The following is a 19,277-nucleotide window of genomic DNA, read 5'->3' as shown; positions in this document are numbered from 1 at the left end:
TCACAGTCTGCACACACAGCAGATGCTCTACCACTGAGCTATGGCCCTTGTTAAGGATACAACTTTTCTCAAGAAAACTAATGGCTTGGCATGGCTGGTAGATGTTTCACTAATGGGAGCTAATTTTTCTAAGATGGCTTAATGATACAGAGTTTTCTCTGGAATCACCAGAGAAAACTGTAATGAATGCCCCAGCAGCCATTCAAACGGGGCTGAGAGCTTTATCAGAGCCAAGAATAGTCTTCTTCCAATGCCAGCCTGGGCAGGACTAACAGCTACAAACATCAGAAAGGAAAGTGAAACTAAATAAAAGTAGCTGCTTTGCCCCTATGGGATAATGTCAGTGCTATTAAACTGTTTAGTTAGGCTTAGAGAACATTCCCAGGTGTCAAGGATATGTCAGGATGCAACGAAAGGCATCACTTTGGAGAAGGCATCACTCGCTCCAACTAAAGGAAAGTATCTGTGGTTCAGTTCAGGGTAACAACAGAAGCAGTTTTCAAAGCAGAGCGAGCTAAAGTGTGAGAAGAAACTGAAGGCACCTTGGGATGCAGGTACATCTCACATCCACACACTCATACAGGCAGATATACCTTTTTGTACACACTCCCCCCGTCCTTAGCTTAGCTGTTCAAATCAGCTGGAGGGCACATCATCCCCTTAACACTCATTAAATGCTCAATCTAATGCACAGGGGTGCATTGCAGCCCTGGGCTCAGCCTACTCCAGTGCTCTATGTACTTTAATTTCAACCTTTTCACTGCTACTGTTAAAACATGGTTGGGTCTTTCATGCCAGAAAGGTTTGCTTGGGGCATATTAGACCTCCAAACCACCCCTGTTCTATATACATATTTAGAAATAAATCAAATACTTCGAATGTGTCTAAAGTCTCCCGCAATCTCAAGTGGAAGTGAAGCCTTAGCACTGCTGCCCCTGGAACTTCTCCCAAATTTGGGAAAGTGGGAACTTTGGGGCAGAGGGGAGGCACAACATTTACCGATATTTCATCCCCTGTCCTGGGCAAACAAGAAACCAGGGCCAAACTGGACAAGACAATCTGAGATTTCTGATTTATTTGTTTTTTAAATGGTTGGGGCAGTAACTCGGGGCGAGACCTTGACCATACCTTTTCCTCATGCTATTTTCCACTTCAAAATACTTCTCTCCAGCACTTGTATGTTTCCATATATAGGTCAAGTAGCAGCAGCGGGGGCAGGCAATTTCGATTTGGAAAATGACATAGGGCGAAAGAGGTTTGAAAAACCCACCTCGCTTTGTGCTATGGCCTCCCGGGGCTGCTTTTAACTCAAAACAATTGATGGTAGGAGATTCAATCACAGATCTCTCACCATTTTGTCTAGTTGAGCCCCGAGAAGGAGTATGTGATGCAACTGAAGCAAGGATGATGCAACTGCCCCTCTCTTCCCCTTAATAATGTATTTTTAAAAGATAGAACGAAAAACATTATCAGAGCACCAACATTTAAGCGAACAAACAGTTCTTCCTCTGCACCATTACATTCAGACGAATGGTTCTACTGGCAGGTTGCATTTGCAATTTGGGAAAGAAATGCACCATTTCTCTGAATATTTATATCTTTCTACATTGCCTTTTAAAGGCTGTAGAAAAGGAACAGGGCAATTGTCTGGAGACTATATCCTGCCTTGGTCTATTCTGGTAATGACAAAAGCAATTCACTGGAAGAAATGTGTGCCGCCACCATTACAAGCAAGATCAGCTCCTGGATCAAAACCCCAAGTACAAAAATTGAACAGTCCTTTTTCATGCAGAAATCCCTGAGGAAATGTACGTGCAAGCACATTAAAATTGCATAGCCCTCGGCTGAGTGACAGCAGCTTGTACAGCTGTTATTGGAACACAACTCTGGATACAACAGAAGCAATGGTTAAGCCGGGAAAACTGATAGCAGGCTGAATACACCTTAACTGCATTATACGTGTTGGCAATCGCTGCCACGCACCTTGGGCTGTACATATCACAGCATTTCAGGCATTCGGATAAAAGGAATGTAACTGTGGGGGTAGTGATACAGGAAGCACAGTGCACGGATTTTTGGAAGGAATCCAATCTGCAAGGAATCCAACCGTGGACTTCCTGCTAGAATGTCATAGGTAGGGCTATTCTATGTAGAGAGTAGTCAACATATATGCAGAACTGCCTCACAGCTCTCTGTTGCAGCCATGTCTGTGGAATGAGTGTAGGTTGGAGCCCGCCAAGGTGCCTCTGAATGGATGCTAATTCAAAAAAGAGCCCTGTTGGGTCAGGCCAAAGGCCCTTCTAGTCCAACATCACAGGGCCCAACCGGAAGCCTTTAGGGCAGGGGTCTGCAACCCGCGGCTCCGGAGCCGCATGTGGCTCTTTTACACCTTTGCCGCGGCTCCGGGGCGGATACTAGCGAGGGGAGGAGGCGCATTGTGCGCCCCGACACTCCCCACTGTGGCGGGCGCTGTACTGGCTGTGACGTCGCATGGGGGCGGTGTGTGCGTTAGTCACGCACCGTCCCGACGTCACCTTCCCGCCCGCTGTCAGATTGGACATTAAGGTAAACAATATATGCAGTGTTATATTTGTTTTAAATGTCGCAATGGTTTTGCGGCTCCTAGGTTTTTTTCTTCGGAAACGGGTCCAAGTGGCTCTTTTTGTCTTAAAGGTTGCAGACCCCTGCTTTAGGGATTCTCCAAGCAAGACCTGTTGTAGTTCTCAGCCTCTGAATAAGGCTGGTAGCTGTTGATACTTATTTGCCACAAATTTGTCTAATCCTCTTAAAGCCATCCATATTGGTGACCATCTCGTGGGAGTGAATTTCATAATGCAACTATGCGCCATGCAAAGTACAGTGGTACCTTGGGTTACATACGCTTCAGGATACATACGCTTCAGGTTACATACGCTTCAGGTTACAGACTCTGCTAACCCAGAAATAGTACCTCAGGTTAAGAACTTTGCTTCAGGATGAGAACAGAAATCATGCTCTGGCAGCATGGCAGCAGCAGGAGGCCCCATTAGCTAAAGTGGTGCTTCAGGTTAAGAACGGACCTCCTGAATGAATTAAGTACTTAACCCGAGGTATCACTGTAGTGCTTTGTTTTGTTTCTTCCAGCATTCAGTTTCATTGGATGACCATGGGTTCTCAAGTATTATGAGAGAGGGAGAATAATCGTATGCACTTCTATTGTATTCTTCCTTACATTTTCTCCAGTCTGAAAAACCTGAAACGTCATGACTTTTCCTCATAGGGGAGTTGCTGCTCCATATCCTTGATCATTTTGATTGATCTTTCCCACACTGTTTCCAGCTCTACGGTATCTTTTTGAAGTAAGGTAACCAGAATTGACCTCAGCATTCCAAGTGTGGTCTCACCATAGATTTGTACAATGATATTGCCGGTTTTATTTTCAATCCCACAGTAATATGGAATTCACCTTTCCACCGCTGGGTCAACATCTTCATCAAGCTGTTATCCACTGTGACCCCAATGGCCAGTTTTTGGTCAGTTACTGCCACTTCAAACCCCATGGACATAGATGTGAAATTTGGGGTTTGTTTGTTTACCCACTGTGCATCGCTTTAGACTTGTTTACATTGAATTGCATTTGCCATTCCACTGCTTATCCACTTAGTTTGGAGAGAGCCTTTTGGAGCTCTTTGCGATCATTTTGTTTCAACCACCGTGAATGATTCGGTAACTCTGGGAAATGTGGCTACCCCAGTGCTAACCCCTAGCTCTAAATCTAAACGAATAAGTTAAAAAGCACAGGTCTGGATACTAATCCTTGAGGGACTCCACTTAAAGTGCATCTTAACTCACATTAATGTGTTTTAAATGTGCATCTCTGTAATGGGTATGGGGTTGCTCGTGCGTAAGTTGCTGCCTCTCCTGGCTATGTTGCCTTGTTAAACCTTTCTGTCTGGACAGCCCTTCAATTCGTGGCTGCCTCAGTCGCTAGCAGAATCCGTCAGTGGGCATTTCTTAAATCTTTTCCAACATAAAAGTTGTTTGACACCCAGTCTCCTCCTACTCTCTCTGCGCGGAAGTCTTCTGCGCAGGGTGGGCGTGGGTAGCGGAGGACCCGTGCTCTCCCCGCTGGTGTCCGGTGAAGAGTCCTGGAGCCCTCTCGCCGATTCCCCCATCAGCCCCTCTGTATCCCTGGTGTTGTGCTGATTTGCTTCCCCATCTGCGGAGCTGCCTCTCTCCCTGCTGGGCCCTTCTCTAGCATAGCATCATTTTAGAGACTTCCCTCCGCTTCTAGCTCCGATGTCAGTTCCCTGACAATCTCTTTACATCCTAATGTGCGTGCAGCAGAGCCTCTGTATCCTCCACTGGCAGATAGAAGGGCCACAGCTTAGCGGTAGAACACATACTTTCCATACAGACAATCCTAGATTTGATTCCTGGCAGGCTGGGCTCAAAGAGACCTGGAGGGCAACCACCAGTTCATAAAACATTACTGTTCAATGGCCTGACTTGGTGTAAGGCACCTCTCATGTTCACACTGTATTTAATGCTTAGAATTAAGATGACCAGGAAAGTTCATTTCAAATAGGGATCTCTCACATGAAGAGGTGTGTGATAATTGCATGGATCTAATGCCAAAACTAATATTACTCAAAATCCTCTGATACAACATTTTAAACAAAATTGGTTTAAATATATATTTATTTTTAAAAATATATCCCATGAGTTTTCTTCATACTTGTGCTTGCAAAGTTTGTTTCTTTTCCTTGTGCTGAACGCTGGCAATCTAGGTGTTTCTAAATGTAAAACAGACCCTAACAACATATATAGTGCAATTTTGGAGAAAAATAAACTGTGGTTGAATTTTTTTGAATGCAACCTTCATCCTCCAACCTCTGCTGTATTTGCCAGATACTTTCTTTTTCGTTTTTGCCATTGATTTGCAATGAACTTTTATAGCTCAAGCACAGCTGGCTGAAATTTTTCGGAACATGCAGTACAGAAGTTTTCAATTAAAATGTCCCTGGGGGTATGTCCTATAGTACTAGCTCTAACAGCTCTTACTTTGTATTTGAGGGAAATGATCAGATGGAACAACATCCCTTGAATGAAAACAGGCAGGGAACTTCTTCAGGAAGCAGAATGACATTTTGAAGCCATTGGGGGAAAACACATTGCTTTCCAATTGTCATAGACAAAAAAAAATGCAGTCAAACTTCACTCATCCTGATATAATAGAGACCGCTCCTACTTGTATATATCATATCATATCATATCATATCATATCATATCATATCATATCATATATTGGCATTAATTATGAGGGATACTGAATATTAAGTCATAGAATAGACTAAATGAAATCAATAGACCTATATAGCAGTGCATGGTCAGTAACCTTGTGGCCAGGCCCTAGTCTACAGATTTCCCCTTGATTCTGGTAATTCGGTGGTATTATGCAACTTTCAGGTTCCCCGAAGAAAAATCATCAGTCTTTATCAGAATAAGACAGATAACCCAGGCAGTACAGGTCACCACTGCTCAGCCAAAGTTCAAATCCAACTCTGATCTACTTTTGCAAAAAAATGTTTTCAGCTACCCTTTATACATTTACAAGGCATTGTAGTGAGGCAGATTATTCTCTTGCCACAAGGATCCAATATAGGGCTGCCATACATCTGGAATTTCCTGGATATAGCCAGGATTCATGTGTCAAAAATGGCGTCCGGGCAGAATTTTCAAAAAGCGGTTAAAATGTCTGGCCATATCAGAAGTGTCATTTTTTTGCCCAATTTCCTTAAAAAATAGCTTTAAAAACAACAACTTTTGTGTCTGGTGTAGATGAGTGAACAACAATAATAACTACCTATACAGAGGAATAGCCATGATTGATTTATGTGCTTATTTGTCCCTTTGCATGAAGGAAGATTGGTGCAAGTTTATATAGAACCTAGGAATTCCCTAGTCTTTCTGGAAGTAAACACCCATGTTAACTCCTAAATCCTTAACTGCTTTGTCAGTCATTAAGAGCAGCCTTCCCAAACTAGGTGTCTTCCATATTTTTTGGACTACAACTCCTATGATCCACAGACAATGACTGTGGTTGATGTAAGTTGTAACTGAAATCATCTGGAGGACACCAGTTTTGGGAATGCTAGTTAAGAGAAATGCGTTTATATCTTTGCCATTGTGTGGACATGTTGTCAGTGTGCGGTTTGGAACCCTGAAGTGACAGAGTGCTAGTTGAGTGCTGGCTCATATTTCAGTGCAAAGCTTTAAAATCCCTCGTGGCCATTAGATTATGCATTCAAGCCACTTTGTCTACTGTCAAGGAAGAATGGAACGCAGTGACAGAGGTACGCTTTCCAAAATTAAAGACTATGCTTTCTCTTTTGTCACTCACTCTCCAAAGAATCCACTAATAGCCTGGAATCATTAGTACATAATTACTTCTTCATGTTTTGTCAGAAGGCTTGCCTGACTTATGTTTGACAAAGTGGGTGGAAGAGCATTGATGCTGTCACGGCAAATCTGGCAAAACCAAAGAGGCTTCCACATCTTCGCCTTGGACCTAGTGGAAAGGATGGAGGCCTCCTTTTCCTTCTACTCTCTCCTCCAAGCCCACCATTTCTGTGGAGGATTTGGCACAACCACCTACTCCCCTTGCCCTACGAAACCTAAATACATATATAGTCATACCGCGGAAGTCGAACGGAATCCATTCTAGACCGTTTGACTTCCGAAAACCAGTGTAGCTTCTGATTAGCTGCAGGAAGCTCCTGCAGCCAATCGGAAGCTGTGGAAGCCCCATCGGACGTTCAGCTTACAAAAGAATGTTTGAAAACTGGAACACTCACTTCCAGTTTTTGATCGTTCAGGAGCTTGAACGTTTGACTCCCAAGGCACCTGGGAGTCGAGGTACGACTGTACTATCTACGTACATAATAATGCATATTCTCCCTGTTTACTGTGCTACCACTCCACCTTTCTTTCATCTGCCACCTCCCTTTGCAAAGTGGATTAAAAACCCTCTGGGCAAAGGCCTGTCCTTGACTATTATTCATACTGACTGGTGCCGATGGAAGCTAAAGTCCAACCACAATGGGGGTCTCAGGTTCCCTACCACTACTGTAAAGAGTCATGCACCCTGAAGCCACTATCTAAGATAAATAAGAAAAACTAATTAACCTTTTTTGTCAACCAGCTACTGGTGGCAGCCAGCTGTGATGGGAAGTTCCTTTGTAGGACTCCAGATATACGAATGATTATGCCTGAATATATACTATAGATCCAGACTATGTCCCCTTTCAATGAAAATCTTCAGCGGAAAGGTCAATGGAAAGCAGAAAATATAGTGTGACAAAATTGGTAGCATGCATAAGCCTAATAAGAGCTATATTTCCCTTGCTGCTTTTCATGGAGTTCCTGGCTCCTTTATCTGAATGCCTCAATCTCTCCATAAACTGGGTGACTGCTGAGTTATTACCTATCTCTAACGTCTTGTCATCTCACACACCTGCTCATGCGTCTCACATCTTTCCTCTGCAGCAGCTTCATATATAGAGGAGATCTGAAGCTCACAACATCAAGGAGGAGATGCTAGAAGATTTAGCCTGCTGGAATTTGAGATTGGTACAAGCCTTTGATTGGGAGTTAGGGCCATGTATGTGACAGACTGCTCTTGGCTAAGGTAACTCGTTACAAAGTCTTCAAAGGGACTTTTTAAATAATAATAAAAAAGCTATAGCTCACCTTTTTTGAATTCCTTACGTTTCCAAAAACAGAAGCTTGGCATGGGAGCATTTAGTATGCTTTACTGTGCCTTTAAACCAGATGACAGCCTCTAGATCATGAATAAGAGGCTATCTGACTCATAGGTCTAGGGCAGTGGTGGAAATCTGTCCTGTACAAGTCACATCAAAAGGCAGTCAGTAAGCAATTTCCAGATATTTCAATGGGGATTCCACAAAACATGTTTTCCTGTGAAATCTGCACTTTATCCCCAACATCCTAAATACTAATAAAAAGTGCTGAACTTGTTTTTTCACATCCAAATACCAAGCCTTGCGAAACACAACTGAAAACACATATAACAAGGGCATCAGCAGATTTTAATTTGATAGTTGTTTATTTGTTAAGATGCCTGTTTTCTTCTGCTTCAGCGGTGGGCTGCTGGTTTCTATGCAAGAACCAGTCTAGCCAGCAGCTACTCAAGGCATAATAGGTTTACTCCTCATCGTGAACCTGAAATACATTATAAAAAATGACAACACAGTTTAGGCTCAACAGAAATGACTGCATGGCTTTTTAAAGCAACAATCCTTTACACACTTCCTAGGAAAGATGGCCCACTGTATTCGTCCTGAATTTCCTTTGTGGAATGCATTTTTGTGTAGGAAGAATATACAATATAGACCGAAGTGCAACGCAGAACGTCTTACAAGGCTTCAAAAAGTACCAGGGCACAACATGTTTGCACATAGCTATGTACAAAATTAAGAATGTACAGTAGCATCCATGAGGAATGGTGCACCACCTCATGGCTGTGGCATCCCATGATGAGTTGCATATAAAGCACTATGTGAACTGTAGCAAGGTGGCGTTAATCCCGTACTCACTTTCTTGGCAGCAAGACCCATTTTGCACAATGGAGCATACTTCTGAGTAGACATGCGCAGAATTGCATTGTTCCTTGAACATCATTCCCACCGAAATCAATGGGACAGGTTAGCCATAACTTCCATTAAGTTCAACTAATTTATTCTTTACTCTGGTCTGCTGCTTTAGCTCCCCCCCTCCCCAATTGGCCAGTTCAAATGGAAATTTTGGTGGGCAATCCCACAAGCCCTTTCAGCCAGCCAGGGAGGATTACACCAGCCAGCCATGAGGAAAATAATGTTTTCCATTGTGCCCTGGGGAGCGCTGGGTTGAGCTGCAACCCCTGCCCCACCAGAATTGGGGTGAGTGCCCATTCTCTTCTGATGTGCAAGTCAGGGGTGGAGCTTGCTATCCCTGCCCCACACATGTTTGTTCTATCTGGTTACATTACATATAAGAGGGCCAAGTGTACAGGAAGCAGGTGTATAGGTAACCAAGGGCTGCCACATGGAGGAGGGAGCATGCTTGTTTTCTCCTGCTCCAGAGGGTAGGACTCTAACCAATGGATTCAAGTTATGAGAAAGGGGATTCTGACTAAACTTCAGGAAGTACTTTCTGACAGTAAGAGCTGTTTGACAGCGGAACAGACTCCTTTGGAAAGTGGAGGACTCTCCTTCCTTGGAAGTTTTTAAGCAGAGGTTGAATGGCTGAGTTTCCTGCATTACGAGGTTGGACTAGATGACCCTCGGAGTCCCTTCCCACTCTACAATTCTATGATTCTAAGTAAACTGCACTATAGGGAATGAGGCTATGAAGGGGACTTTTTGAGCCAGTCTGTCCACATACCATGGAAGGTGGGAAAGGGAGATATTCTGAAAACCTTTGGGCAGAAAGTTTTCCTGGCTTTAAAAGGGAATCTGTGTCTTTAAGAACTGTGTGGAATGGAGAGGCTGAGTAAGGGTCTAGTGTTGTGGTGATAAAGTTGCAGCTTGCTCAACGTTATTAAAAAGCATAGCATGTCTCTTCAGATATTAGGTGCTGGCAGGGTTTAAACGTACGAATTATGAATAACCTCCGTTTTCAAGGTATCAAGTGGGCTGATGTATTAAGAAGTATTTTTTAAAAAAAATATGTTGTGTTTTCTATTTGCATTTTATCTGCATGGATTTCTGCTGCCCAAACAAATGTGGAAAAGTAAAATGAAGGATAAATCTCTTTACTAAAACTTGGCTTTGGGTGTTTGGTGGAGTGTTGTTTTTCTTGTTGCCTGAATAACTTCTGGAAGAATTCTATTAATATATTTTGCATAATGATAAGCCTACCATGGTAGTTACTGTGGTTATTGTTTACTGTGTCACCTCTCTCTATTTAGGAACCCTAAAAGGCAAGAGCGTGATAATGACTTATAGCTACATACATTATGCTCATCCCACAGGATTTACTTCTAAGAGCAGGCAATGTCTAAATCTTTTCATATGTTTGAATGACAGCATGTACACAGTCCCACATCTATTAACCAGATCTTGCCCCCTGTCCAACACCTGCATTTAGCACTGCTTGGCCTGCATGCGGAAATGCACTTCTACTTGTGAGTAGCATTCTTTTGGTAATGTTTGAAAAACAGGAAGAGGAGCTAAATGGTTTTGATTTGGGGGGAAAATTTATCCGCCTCCAAGTTTCCAAAAATTGCTAGGAACTGCCACCTCCACTGTGCATTACAAAATCACAACAGGGATTTATTATAGCGTTGTAACAGCTTGTAACAAGAAGCAACAGGCAATGTGGGCACTTTCCTCACCTGCAGTGGAAATGGTTGTGAGTCTCTGACTATTACAGACATCATGTGAAGGAGGAAGTTTTGCTGCTTCACTCAGGTTGAAAGCGATTGTGTTTTCTACCTTAGTGTCACCCCATGGAGCTCTCAGAATGGTGGCCATGACAACAGCATCATAGGATTATGCAATATGGATGTCGGCCAGCACAGGCTTCCTTCTTAGCCTCTACTGTTCTACGGGGACTTTCATTTGTATTAGTGAATAAGATTTTTCTCAATACCCGTCATTAGAGAAAATAATGTTGATATAACCAGAAACTATGAGTTGCAGCTGCCAAAATAATACAAATAAGCCAATGCCAAGGTTGTTAACTGCTAGTTTTAGCTGGTTTTAGGATGTAATCCAAATCCTAACAAAATCATTGTCAACCCTCCACATTGATTTTAATAGATCTGGATTGCACCTTTGAGGATTAATTCTTATATTAATTACAGTAGCTCCAAAGGCATCATTACATGGGCAAAACATAGAGTTTGAGTGATTAATATGTGTTGGGCATTATCTGGTTTTGCCTAGACTAAATTAATATATTGATACCATGCAGTTTGGCTTGGAATAACAAGCATTCCACAACAGAATGGCTTCCTGCAGTCTGCAGTGTTTCATTCACAGCTGTGCCTTTGTAGTGTTATTTGCTGCATACCTTTCTCGGCTATAAACTGTCAAGAAAGATTCAGCCTTCAGTGCTTCTTGGCTGCATTTTGGGACCTCAGGAGTCAACCCATCAGGCTGGAATTGCTGCCCCTTCTCCCAAACTGGGCAGGCAGAGGAGAAATAGGAAAGACTATCCAAGTACGCAGGCACATAGATGGGTTGTCTGAGATGCAGGCCCACGAAATCCTCACCTCACTCCAATGTCCTGCCCTGCTTTTCTGAAGGTTCTACCAGAAACATTCTCCCCCGATTCGCTTGACATACCTTTTTTATGCCAATATCTCTTGACTTGGTCCTGAGCTTATTGACCTGGGATTCAGCTATTTCGGCTCGTTCTTCAGCATCATCCAACTCATGCTGCTGCTTCCTGTACTTTGCAAGGTACTGGTTGGCTTGAGCTTCCTGGTAGGAGGGAGAAAAGAACATCAAAAGTGCTTTGCCTCCATAATCTAGCAAGTAGTGGACCTTCCACTACTTGTGAAAAGCATTCGTGAGTCAATGGTAAACATTTCATGGAACTTTGTGGGATTTGCTACACAGGAAAGGCAATTTCATCTTTAAAAGTCTATCTGGGAGGCCATCAGTGATCAGCCAGAGAGTTTTGTAGATGGCAGGTAGTGATTTCAAGCTTTTAATTGGAAAGCAAACAGCGTAGAAAAATTCCACATTCTGTGGTGAAGAAATAGCAAATTGCTCTAGACCACCCTTTCTCAACTTGTGGGTCCCCAGATGTTGTTGAACTACAACTCCCATCACCCCTAGCTAGCAAGGCCAGAGCTCAGGGATGATGGGAGTTGTAGTCCAACAACATCTGGGGACCCACAAGTTGAGAACCACTGCTCTAGACCCTCAAGTTGTGCTATTCTCACAAAGGCCTCCAAGACTAAATAAGGCAACCTTTGATGCCCTCTAGATGTTATTGGACTACAACTCCCATCATCTCCAGCCAGCAAGGCAAAAAGTTAGAGATAGGAATGGAAGAGAAATCTGATTCAGTTTACATTTAAAGATGAGCCTATGAATGTTTCACTTTCCAAAATAATGCATGAACTGAAACACTCATCCTTTGACATCCGCACATATCCAACTTTGGCAATGCAATTCGCCAGCCACGTAATGTGTACAAAAATGCATATAACTGTAGTAAAATGTCCATAAAAACAAATGCAGTAGTAAATATAACATAACCATGCATTATATTAGGGGAAATTATTTTGCAAAAATGTGTATTTTAGGCAAAATGGCTTATTAAAAAAAAAGTAAATTAAGAGAAATTCACACTAAATGCTGGTGATCTTCCGCAAAGATTTTTTAAAAATTGCAGACTGATGTGGAGATGTGGAACTTAAGAGAAAAATAAGAATTGATAGAGTTACCCATCTAAAGTCAGGGATAATGGAATTCAAGAACATCTAGAAGACACCAAGTTGAGAAAGACATATCCATAGACTCCACAAACAGTTCCATAATCAGCCTTGTGACTTAATCCAGAAATGTAAACATCTGAGTTTACAGGAATGCACAGCAACAGATTTTACTGCTATAAGTAGGCCTGCCTCACCCTTTGAGAACTCTCATTCTAGGCAGAAAGCCATGTGAAAGTTGCTTGTACAGCCAGTGGCTGTGCTATGGAACTCCAAATACGTTGAGACACTTTTAGTAAACACATACTATTCTGTTTCAGATCTTTAGTGCATTAAGTCAGAAGATCTGTCTGTGGTATTCACTGAAGCGAAAACAGGAATACAGAGTGAAATGTTTTCTGACAGCGGCATCATTTTGTCAAGCACTGGAATGCCTTAGACAAATGATTCTGTACCAAAGTATCGTTCATTTTCCATTCTGTGAGATGAAACTGTATTTAGATTTGTTGTAGATAATGGAATGCAGCAGAAACATCATCCTCTCTGTTTTTGGTAAGAAATGCAGCATGCGTGCTGTTGTGTATGAAGCCAAAACTTCACCACTCCCACATAAGACGGCAGTATCAGCAGATGAGAAGGAACATGCAAGGTTCCAGGAGTACAAAATATCTTGAGAAAGTAGCCTTTAAGGTTGCGAGAACCTATCAAGATGGTCTAGTCAAGACTGAGTGTGCCCAGTGACCATGAAATGCTGCCTAACTCTTTTTCCAAGGTGGGGGAGAGGTATACATAGAAAACTAGCAGGGAGGAAAATGGAATGAAGTCTGACAGACTGAGGCATGGTTGACAGTGAATAGGGGTGCTTCACAGTACAGCAATTTGCTGAAGGTCTGCATCCTTATTTCTTAGGGGGAGATGTGATTTAAAAAAAAAATAATACACCAAATATTCCAAAACTGAGAAGCTTCTGTGCTGTGCTTTTTTAAAAAAATTAAACCATTTATAGAAACTGAATAAAATTAAGTAACTGTGCCTAATTTATTTGTGCTTCCAATTCAAGTTTTTCTTGTTGTAAAATTTGGAAAGGTCTGGTGTGGGTGAGGAAAAGAAAACCATTTTAAAAATTGGAGTTTGGAAACATTCTGGACTTAGGGTCAAAGCAATGACACAGCTCTCTGTGCCTCCCAGTTTTCAAAATCTTTAGTAGGAGATTTAGATGTACTCTCTAAACTTTCCTCCATGCTTTTGAAGGTAGAAGAAATGTACTTTTCAAAAAGGGAAGAGAAATTGCTGCAATGTTCAGGATTCTGAGGTGATTTGATGATACCTCTTTGTGCAGTGTTGTTGTCACACATCAGCAGTTTGTCTTCTTTTCCCAGTTTGAATAATACAACTCCAATCAGAAATTAGGTGAATTACTGATTTGATAAGAGCCACACATTACACTGCACCAACTTACAGCTTCTTCTGCTTGATGCTTGTAGCTTTTCACTTTCACCTGCAGCTTATCAATCAGCTCCTGCATCCTTGTTAAGTTCTTCTTGTCTTCTTCTGCCTTTGTAGAACAAATAGGAAAAAAATAAGTTAAGTGTTAACTTGGCAACCATCCACTCCTCAGAGTTAGATAGCTTGTTTCACTGGAAATCTAGAATTATGGAACTAAGAGACTCTATCTAATTTTTATCCTAGCCTTCCTCCAATGAGCTCTGGATGACTTAAATTGGGTCACTCCATTTTATCTCACAGACATCCTGTTGAGGTTTCTGCTGATAGTGAGTTGTACAGTGAACTTCACCCAGAAAAATGTGTGGTTGAACAAAGATTTTGAGCCCAAATTTTGCAAGTCCGGTACTCTATCAGCTGTAACATACTAGCTAAAGGGATGCTTGGAGAATTCCATTGACCTCTCAGCTACCAATCCTCATTCTCATTCCCTTGCTTCAGTGTTTCCTGGAATGAGTCAGAGGTTCAGGCAGAGGAAGAGACAGAAACTGAAGAGTGCTGGTGAGATAAGAACATTTCCTCCTTTGACTCAGACATCTCTCTGTCCTTCATCCCACAAAGCTATTTTAGTCAGCATGGAGATGAAAGAGCCAGAAGGAAAAGAAAAGTGGTAGAGAATCGCCTGCAGGCTGTTAGCTGCTGCCTATAATATAGAAAGTCTTTGGTAATGCTGCTTTACATCAGAACAAGTTTCTGTGATTGGAAATTACGTGTATTTGTCCTAGCGCAACATTTCAGTTCACCCACTTTAGTTATTATTACCTGGTATGTCAGCTCTTTGATGCGCCTTTCATATTTGCGGACTCCTTTCTGAGATTCCGTATTGCGGCGGGCTTCTGCCTCTAGTTCATTTTCCAGCTCGCGGACCTGTAGCAGAATCAAAAGCATTTATGTGCTCCTGTTGGGCTCTGCCTCATAGGAATAGCTCAAAGAACTTAGTCTTAGCAATAGGTCTTCAGAACGTGCTTTATAAATATATACTCAAAAGCTTTTGGCACGTTTGTTGAGTGCTCCTTTACATCATTCTCCAGCACTTAGCATTTCAAAATAAAACATTACTACTCTAGCCAGAGCTGAGCTCCCATTTTAAAAATGAACATGCCAACCATTTTCCAAGGAGGCTGACACAACAGGTTCTAAAGGTGGACTCTTAGAAGCCTACCCTGGATTCCAGCTTTTGAATCTGCTTCTTGCCCCCTTTTAGAGCAATTTGCTCTGCTTCGTCCAGTCTCTTCTGTAGATCTTTAATGGTCTGTTCCATGTTCTTTTTCATTCGCTCCAAGTGAGCACTGGTGTCTTGCTCTTTTTTCAGTTCTTCGGCCATCATTGCTGCCTATAATAACATAAATGTGTGAAACGCCACCCCAAACAAACAATGAGTCCCAATGATTTTGGCGATTTGAGACAACTACAAAACCCTGGGAAATATCTATAACAGGAGGAAGGGCTACAAATCCTATCATGCATGACCATTGGACATGCTGGCTGGGCCAATGGGAGTTGGAGTCCAATAGCATTTGGTGGATCACAAGTTCCCTCGATCTGGAGAAAGTAATGAACCATTTCTAGGACTTAGGGCTCATCCAGCCTTGCCTTTGCCCTACCACCCCCCCAAAAAAAAAATCTGAATTGGAGCAAACATAAATAAAATTTTCTCAAGATTGACGTGGGCTCTGATTTATTGCCAAAGGGTGTGTTTCCCAGGGACAAAACCTCTTGGACCCATGCTTCTGAGGCATGGGACAAGCACAAGGCTGGATGAGTCCTTAGTCTAAAATTTTATTTATAACTTCATATAATTAAGCACAATGTGAGTTGTTGTACACCTTGGTATTATGTACGGATATCACTTTATGATATCCCTACATTTGAGCCATCTTCTATTTACGTAAGCTGTAACTGAACACATTTGTAATTATCACGAGAGGTGACAATAGGAAAAATCCAAAACAGACACAGTTAATATTTCAGAGAGGCAAATTCTTCTCCCACCCAATTTAGGAACACTGCTGTTATTCTACCAATTTTCACCAAATTTCACATCTGGGTTTTTGAAATGCAGTGAAAGCCAATCTGCATGAAGATATATGGGGAGAAAAGGTCACTTTCACTATAAAAATGCCAAACATCCTTCTAAATTATGATAGATGTTCTAAGATATATGACTTCTGATGACAACAGATCACCACTGCTAGTGAGTCTAAATAAATAAATTTTCACAATCCCTGACTTGCCAGCATGCAAAGCAGTACTTGATTCAGAAACGAAAACCATGGGCAACAAAAGATCAGCAAACCAGGAAGAATAAGACTGGACATCTGTGCAAGCAGGAATAAGCTGTCTACTTACATCAGTGATTGCTTTTTTGGCCTTTTCTTCGGCATTCCTGCACTCCTGGATGGCTTCCTCCACTTCATTTTGCATTTGAGAGATATCAGTCTCCAGCTTCTTCTTCTGGTTGATCAGGCTTGTATTCTTGAGTTTGAAAGGAAGAGGAGAAAGGAAGATCCTTCAGGGACACATGATCCTCTTTATCACCTTCTAGGACTAGTGCTACACTGACGCTATTCATACATTGTACCTGGGGGTGGGTGGGTATAATTCACAAATTATACTTGGGTGCACAAGCGAATGTGTGTCATTAACTACCTTTGGAGTTCCTAGGCAGACAACAGAATTAGAGATATAGAACAGACCAAAAGTATCAATAATGCCATGTTTTTGCTTTAAGATAGAATCAGAATATCTACCATTGGTCATACTCAGAGCAGACCTAGTGAAATGTATGGACATGCAGCTTAAAGCCATTGATTTAAATTGTCTACTCTGAGTAAGATTAGTACTGAATATTACCCTCGGTTTTCAGCATCAGAATTTATGAGAGAAATTAATTCAGTAGTCTTTTGGTTTTTACACCTGATGTGAAAAAAATGACATTTGAAAGCATCCCTCATCAAAGTAACCCGAATATCACTTAATCCACTTCTCTGGGTAATTAAGCACACAATCAGTATTGAACAGATACTTTTATGCTAATCTGTGAAGGAGAGAGCTAGACTGTGATTGAGCCAAAATGATGCATTTGTAAATCTCATTATTTCCATAAGAAAGATTTACAATTAACTGTTACCTGCTAAAATAATTGGATTTAAAGGTAGTTAATATTGGCTGGATCATGTCCTGATCTCAGTATGGTTGACGACAGCAATAAGGAACATAATGTCTGTGCCAAAACGGCTAATGTTTTATTATCAACTCAGCTGTTTCATATTGGAAAGTTCTCAGAAGTAGTGGTCGGTGTGATATTTTTGAAACTTGGACATTGAAATCATTTTTAGCAATAAAGAAAGGCTCTATTTATCGAGAACAGTCCACTCTAAGGCACAGTTCACTCTGAACAATATAGGTAAGGCCAATTTTAAAACAATGGAACCTGGGTAAATACTCTAAACTCTCCCTTGACAGGGATGAGTCTTTAATGTTATTGTAGCAGAGACTGGGATAAGCGAAGAGTAAAATCATGAAAGAGATCATTTTGACAGAAAGAGAGCACAACGGGAGGCAAACTAGACAATTTTAAAAGGTGGTAGATGTCACAGAAATGTTCAGCAAAGCCATTTTTCTTTTATCTAGAGGCTTTCGAACTATAAATGTGTTAAAATTACTCTTTTTCGCTTTAATTTCTCCCCCCCCCCAAGAATGAACAGTCTTTGTGTACCCTTGTTAATGGGGTCATACTTTGTCTGAAACCTGCATTGCTGTGAGTCACTACTCTATGTAAGAATGTCTGGTTTATGATCTAATGTGATGGGGGGGGGTGAGGCAGGTTAGGGAAACAACATTTGATATAACAACCTGGGTGTGCAGAAGGTTCACACGTTCAGTGGCTTCCAGCAGCTCCTGCTCTGCCAATTTACGACCACGTTCTGTCTGGTCCAGCAGAGCCCTGAGCTCATCCAACTCAGACTGGAGGAGAGTGTTACGTCGGTCAGTGACTGCCAGCTGCTCTTTGAAGTCTTCATTCAGGTGTGTTGAATCATCAAGTTGTACTTGCAGTTCCTGGAGAAAAACAGCAGCATGGTCACACACTGGGCCCAATGAAGCCAGGCTTTACTCCTGTTATGCAGAGAAGGAATCTTATAGATGGGATCCCCCATATCGCTGTCTTTCAGGGTTAGGATTGACTGTATTGTAGTGCAGGGAATCCTATTCCTCAACCAAAGGTGCACTGTGCTTTGAAGCCCTGGCAGTCAGCTGATGGTTGGAGCTTCAAAGGCCAGGAGTGCCTGGAACCCCCTTTCGTTTTCCTACTGTGGTTTCACCTGTCCCATATGTGGTTTTCACCTTTACCATATACCTCATGTCAGGTGTAGGGCAGATGGTCATGGCTTGGCCAAAATGACCTAGTAGGCCAAATGGGTAGACCTGGCAGGCCTAATCAGGCTGTGGACCAGAGGTTTCCTATCCCTACCTAGTACAATAAATCCACTTTTCTTTGCAATGGACTTTTTGCTGTTAGGAAAGTGATGGGGAACTGCATTGAAATGTTTGAAATGGTTAACATGAAGGGATATAAACACCTTAGAAGCAAATAAGGATGCTTATTGTTGTATAATTGCCTTGCAAACAACTCAGAATGAATGCTCAATAAAATCGGCATGGGGGAGAGGACAGGAAAAGGTTAAACACCTTCCCTCACATTCTCTCCAGGTTGCAAGTATTCCCCAGAAACCACTTTAGTACTACAAGGGAAAGGTAACTTCTTGTTTGCCTTCTAACCCTACGTTTGAAGCTGAAGGAGCGTCTCTACCCCCATCGTTCAGCCCAGACATTGAGGTCCAGCTCCGAGGGTCTTCTGGCGGTTCCCTCACTGCAGGTATAGGCAAACTCAGCCCAGCCCTCCAGATGTTTTGGGACTACAATTCCCATCATCCCTGACCACTGGTCCTGTTAGCTAGAGATCATGGTAGTTGTAGGCAAAAACAACTGGAGGGCCAAGTTTGCCTATGCCTGTCTCACTGCAAGAAGTGAGGTTAAAGGGAACCAGGCAGAGGGCCTTCTCAGTAGTGGCACCTGCCCTGTGGAACACCCTCCCATCAGATGTCGAGGAAATAAACAACTATCTGACTTTTAGAAGACATCTGAAGGCAGCCCTGTTTAGGGAAGTTTTTAATGTTTGATGTTTTATCATGTTTTTAATATTATGTTGGGAGTCACCCAGAGTGCCTGGGAAAACCCAGCCAGATGGGTGGGGTATAAATATTATCATTATCATTATTATAATTATCATTATTTTGAGTGCAATCGCTCAGAATATTTTTTGTTAATGCCCAGGTCCCACAAG

The 19,277-nt window shown here is 42.1% G+C and overlaps 1 protein-coding gene across 2 annotated transcripts in view; it reads right to left on the bottom strand.

Moving 5' to 3' along the window:
* Positions 1 to 8,088: 8,088 nt before the first annotated feature.
* Positions 8,089 to 19,277, bottom strand: part of MYH15 (myosin heavy chain 15) — a 94,899-nt gene continuing 83,710 nt past the window's right edge. For both annotated transcript variants that reach the window (XM_083498487.1, XM_083498488.1), the window contains exons 38-44: positions 17,789 to 17,992; positions 16,283 to 16,408; positions 15,096 to 15,266; positions 14,696 to 14,800; positions 13,890 to 13,985; positions 11,331 to 11,468; positions 8,089 to 8,223 (exon numbers count right to left, since the gene is read on the bottom strand). In XM_083498487.1, coding sequence (XP_083354613.1) covers positions 8,206 to 8,223; positions 11,331 to 11,468; positions 13,890 to 13,985; positions 14,696 to 14,800; positions 15,096 to 15,266; positions 16,283 to 16,408; positions 17,789 to 17,992 — 858 coding nt within the window. In that variant the 3' untranslated portion in view covers positions 8,089 to 8,205. The remainder of the gene's footprint in view (positions 8,224 to 11,330; positions 11,469 to 13,889; positions 13,986 to 14,695; positions 14,801 to 15,095; positions 15,267 to 16,282; positions 16,409 to 17,788; positions 17,993 to 19,277) is intronic.

Source organism: Podarcis liolepis (assembly GCF_965112155.1).
Source record: "Podarcis liolepis genome assembly, chromosome: 4".
In the NCBI taxonomy this organism is placed as follows: domain Eukaryota; kingdom Metazoa; phylum Chordata; class Lepidosauria; order Squamata; family Lacertidae; genus Podarcis; species Podarcis liolepis.
This window is presented reverse-complemented; position numbering and strand designations above follow the sequence as displayed.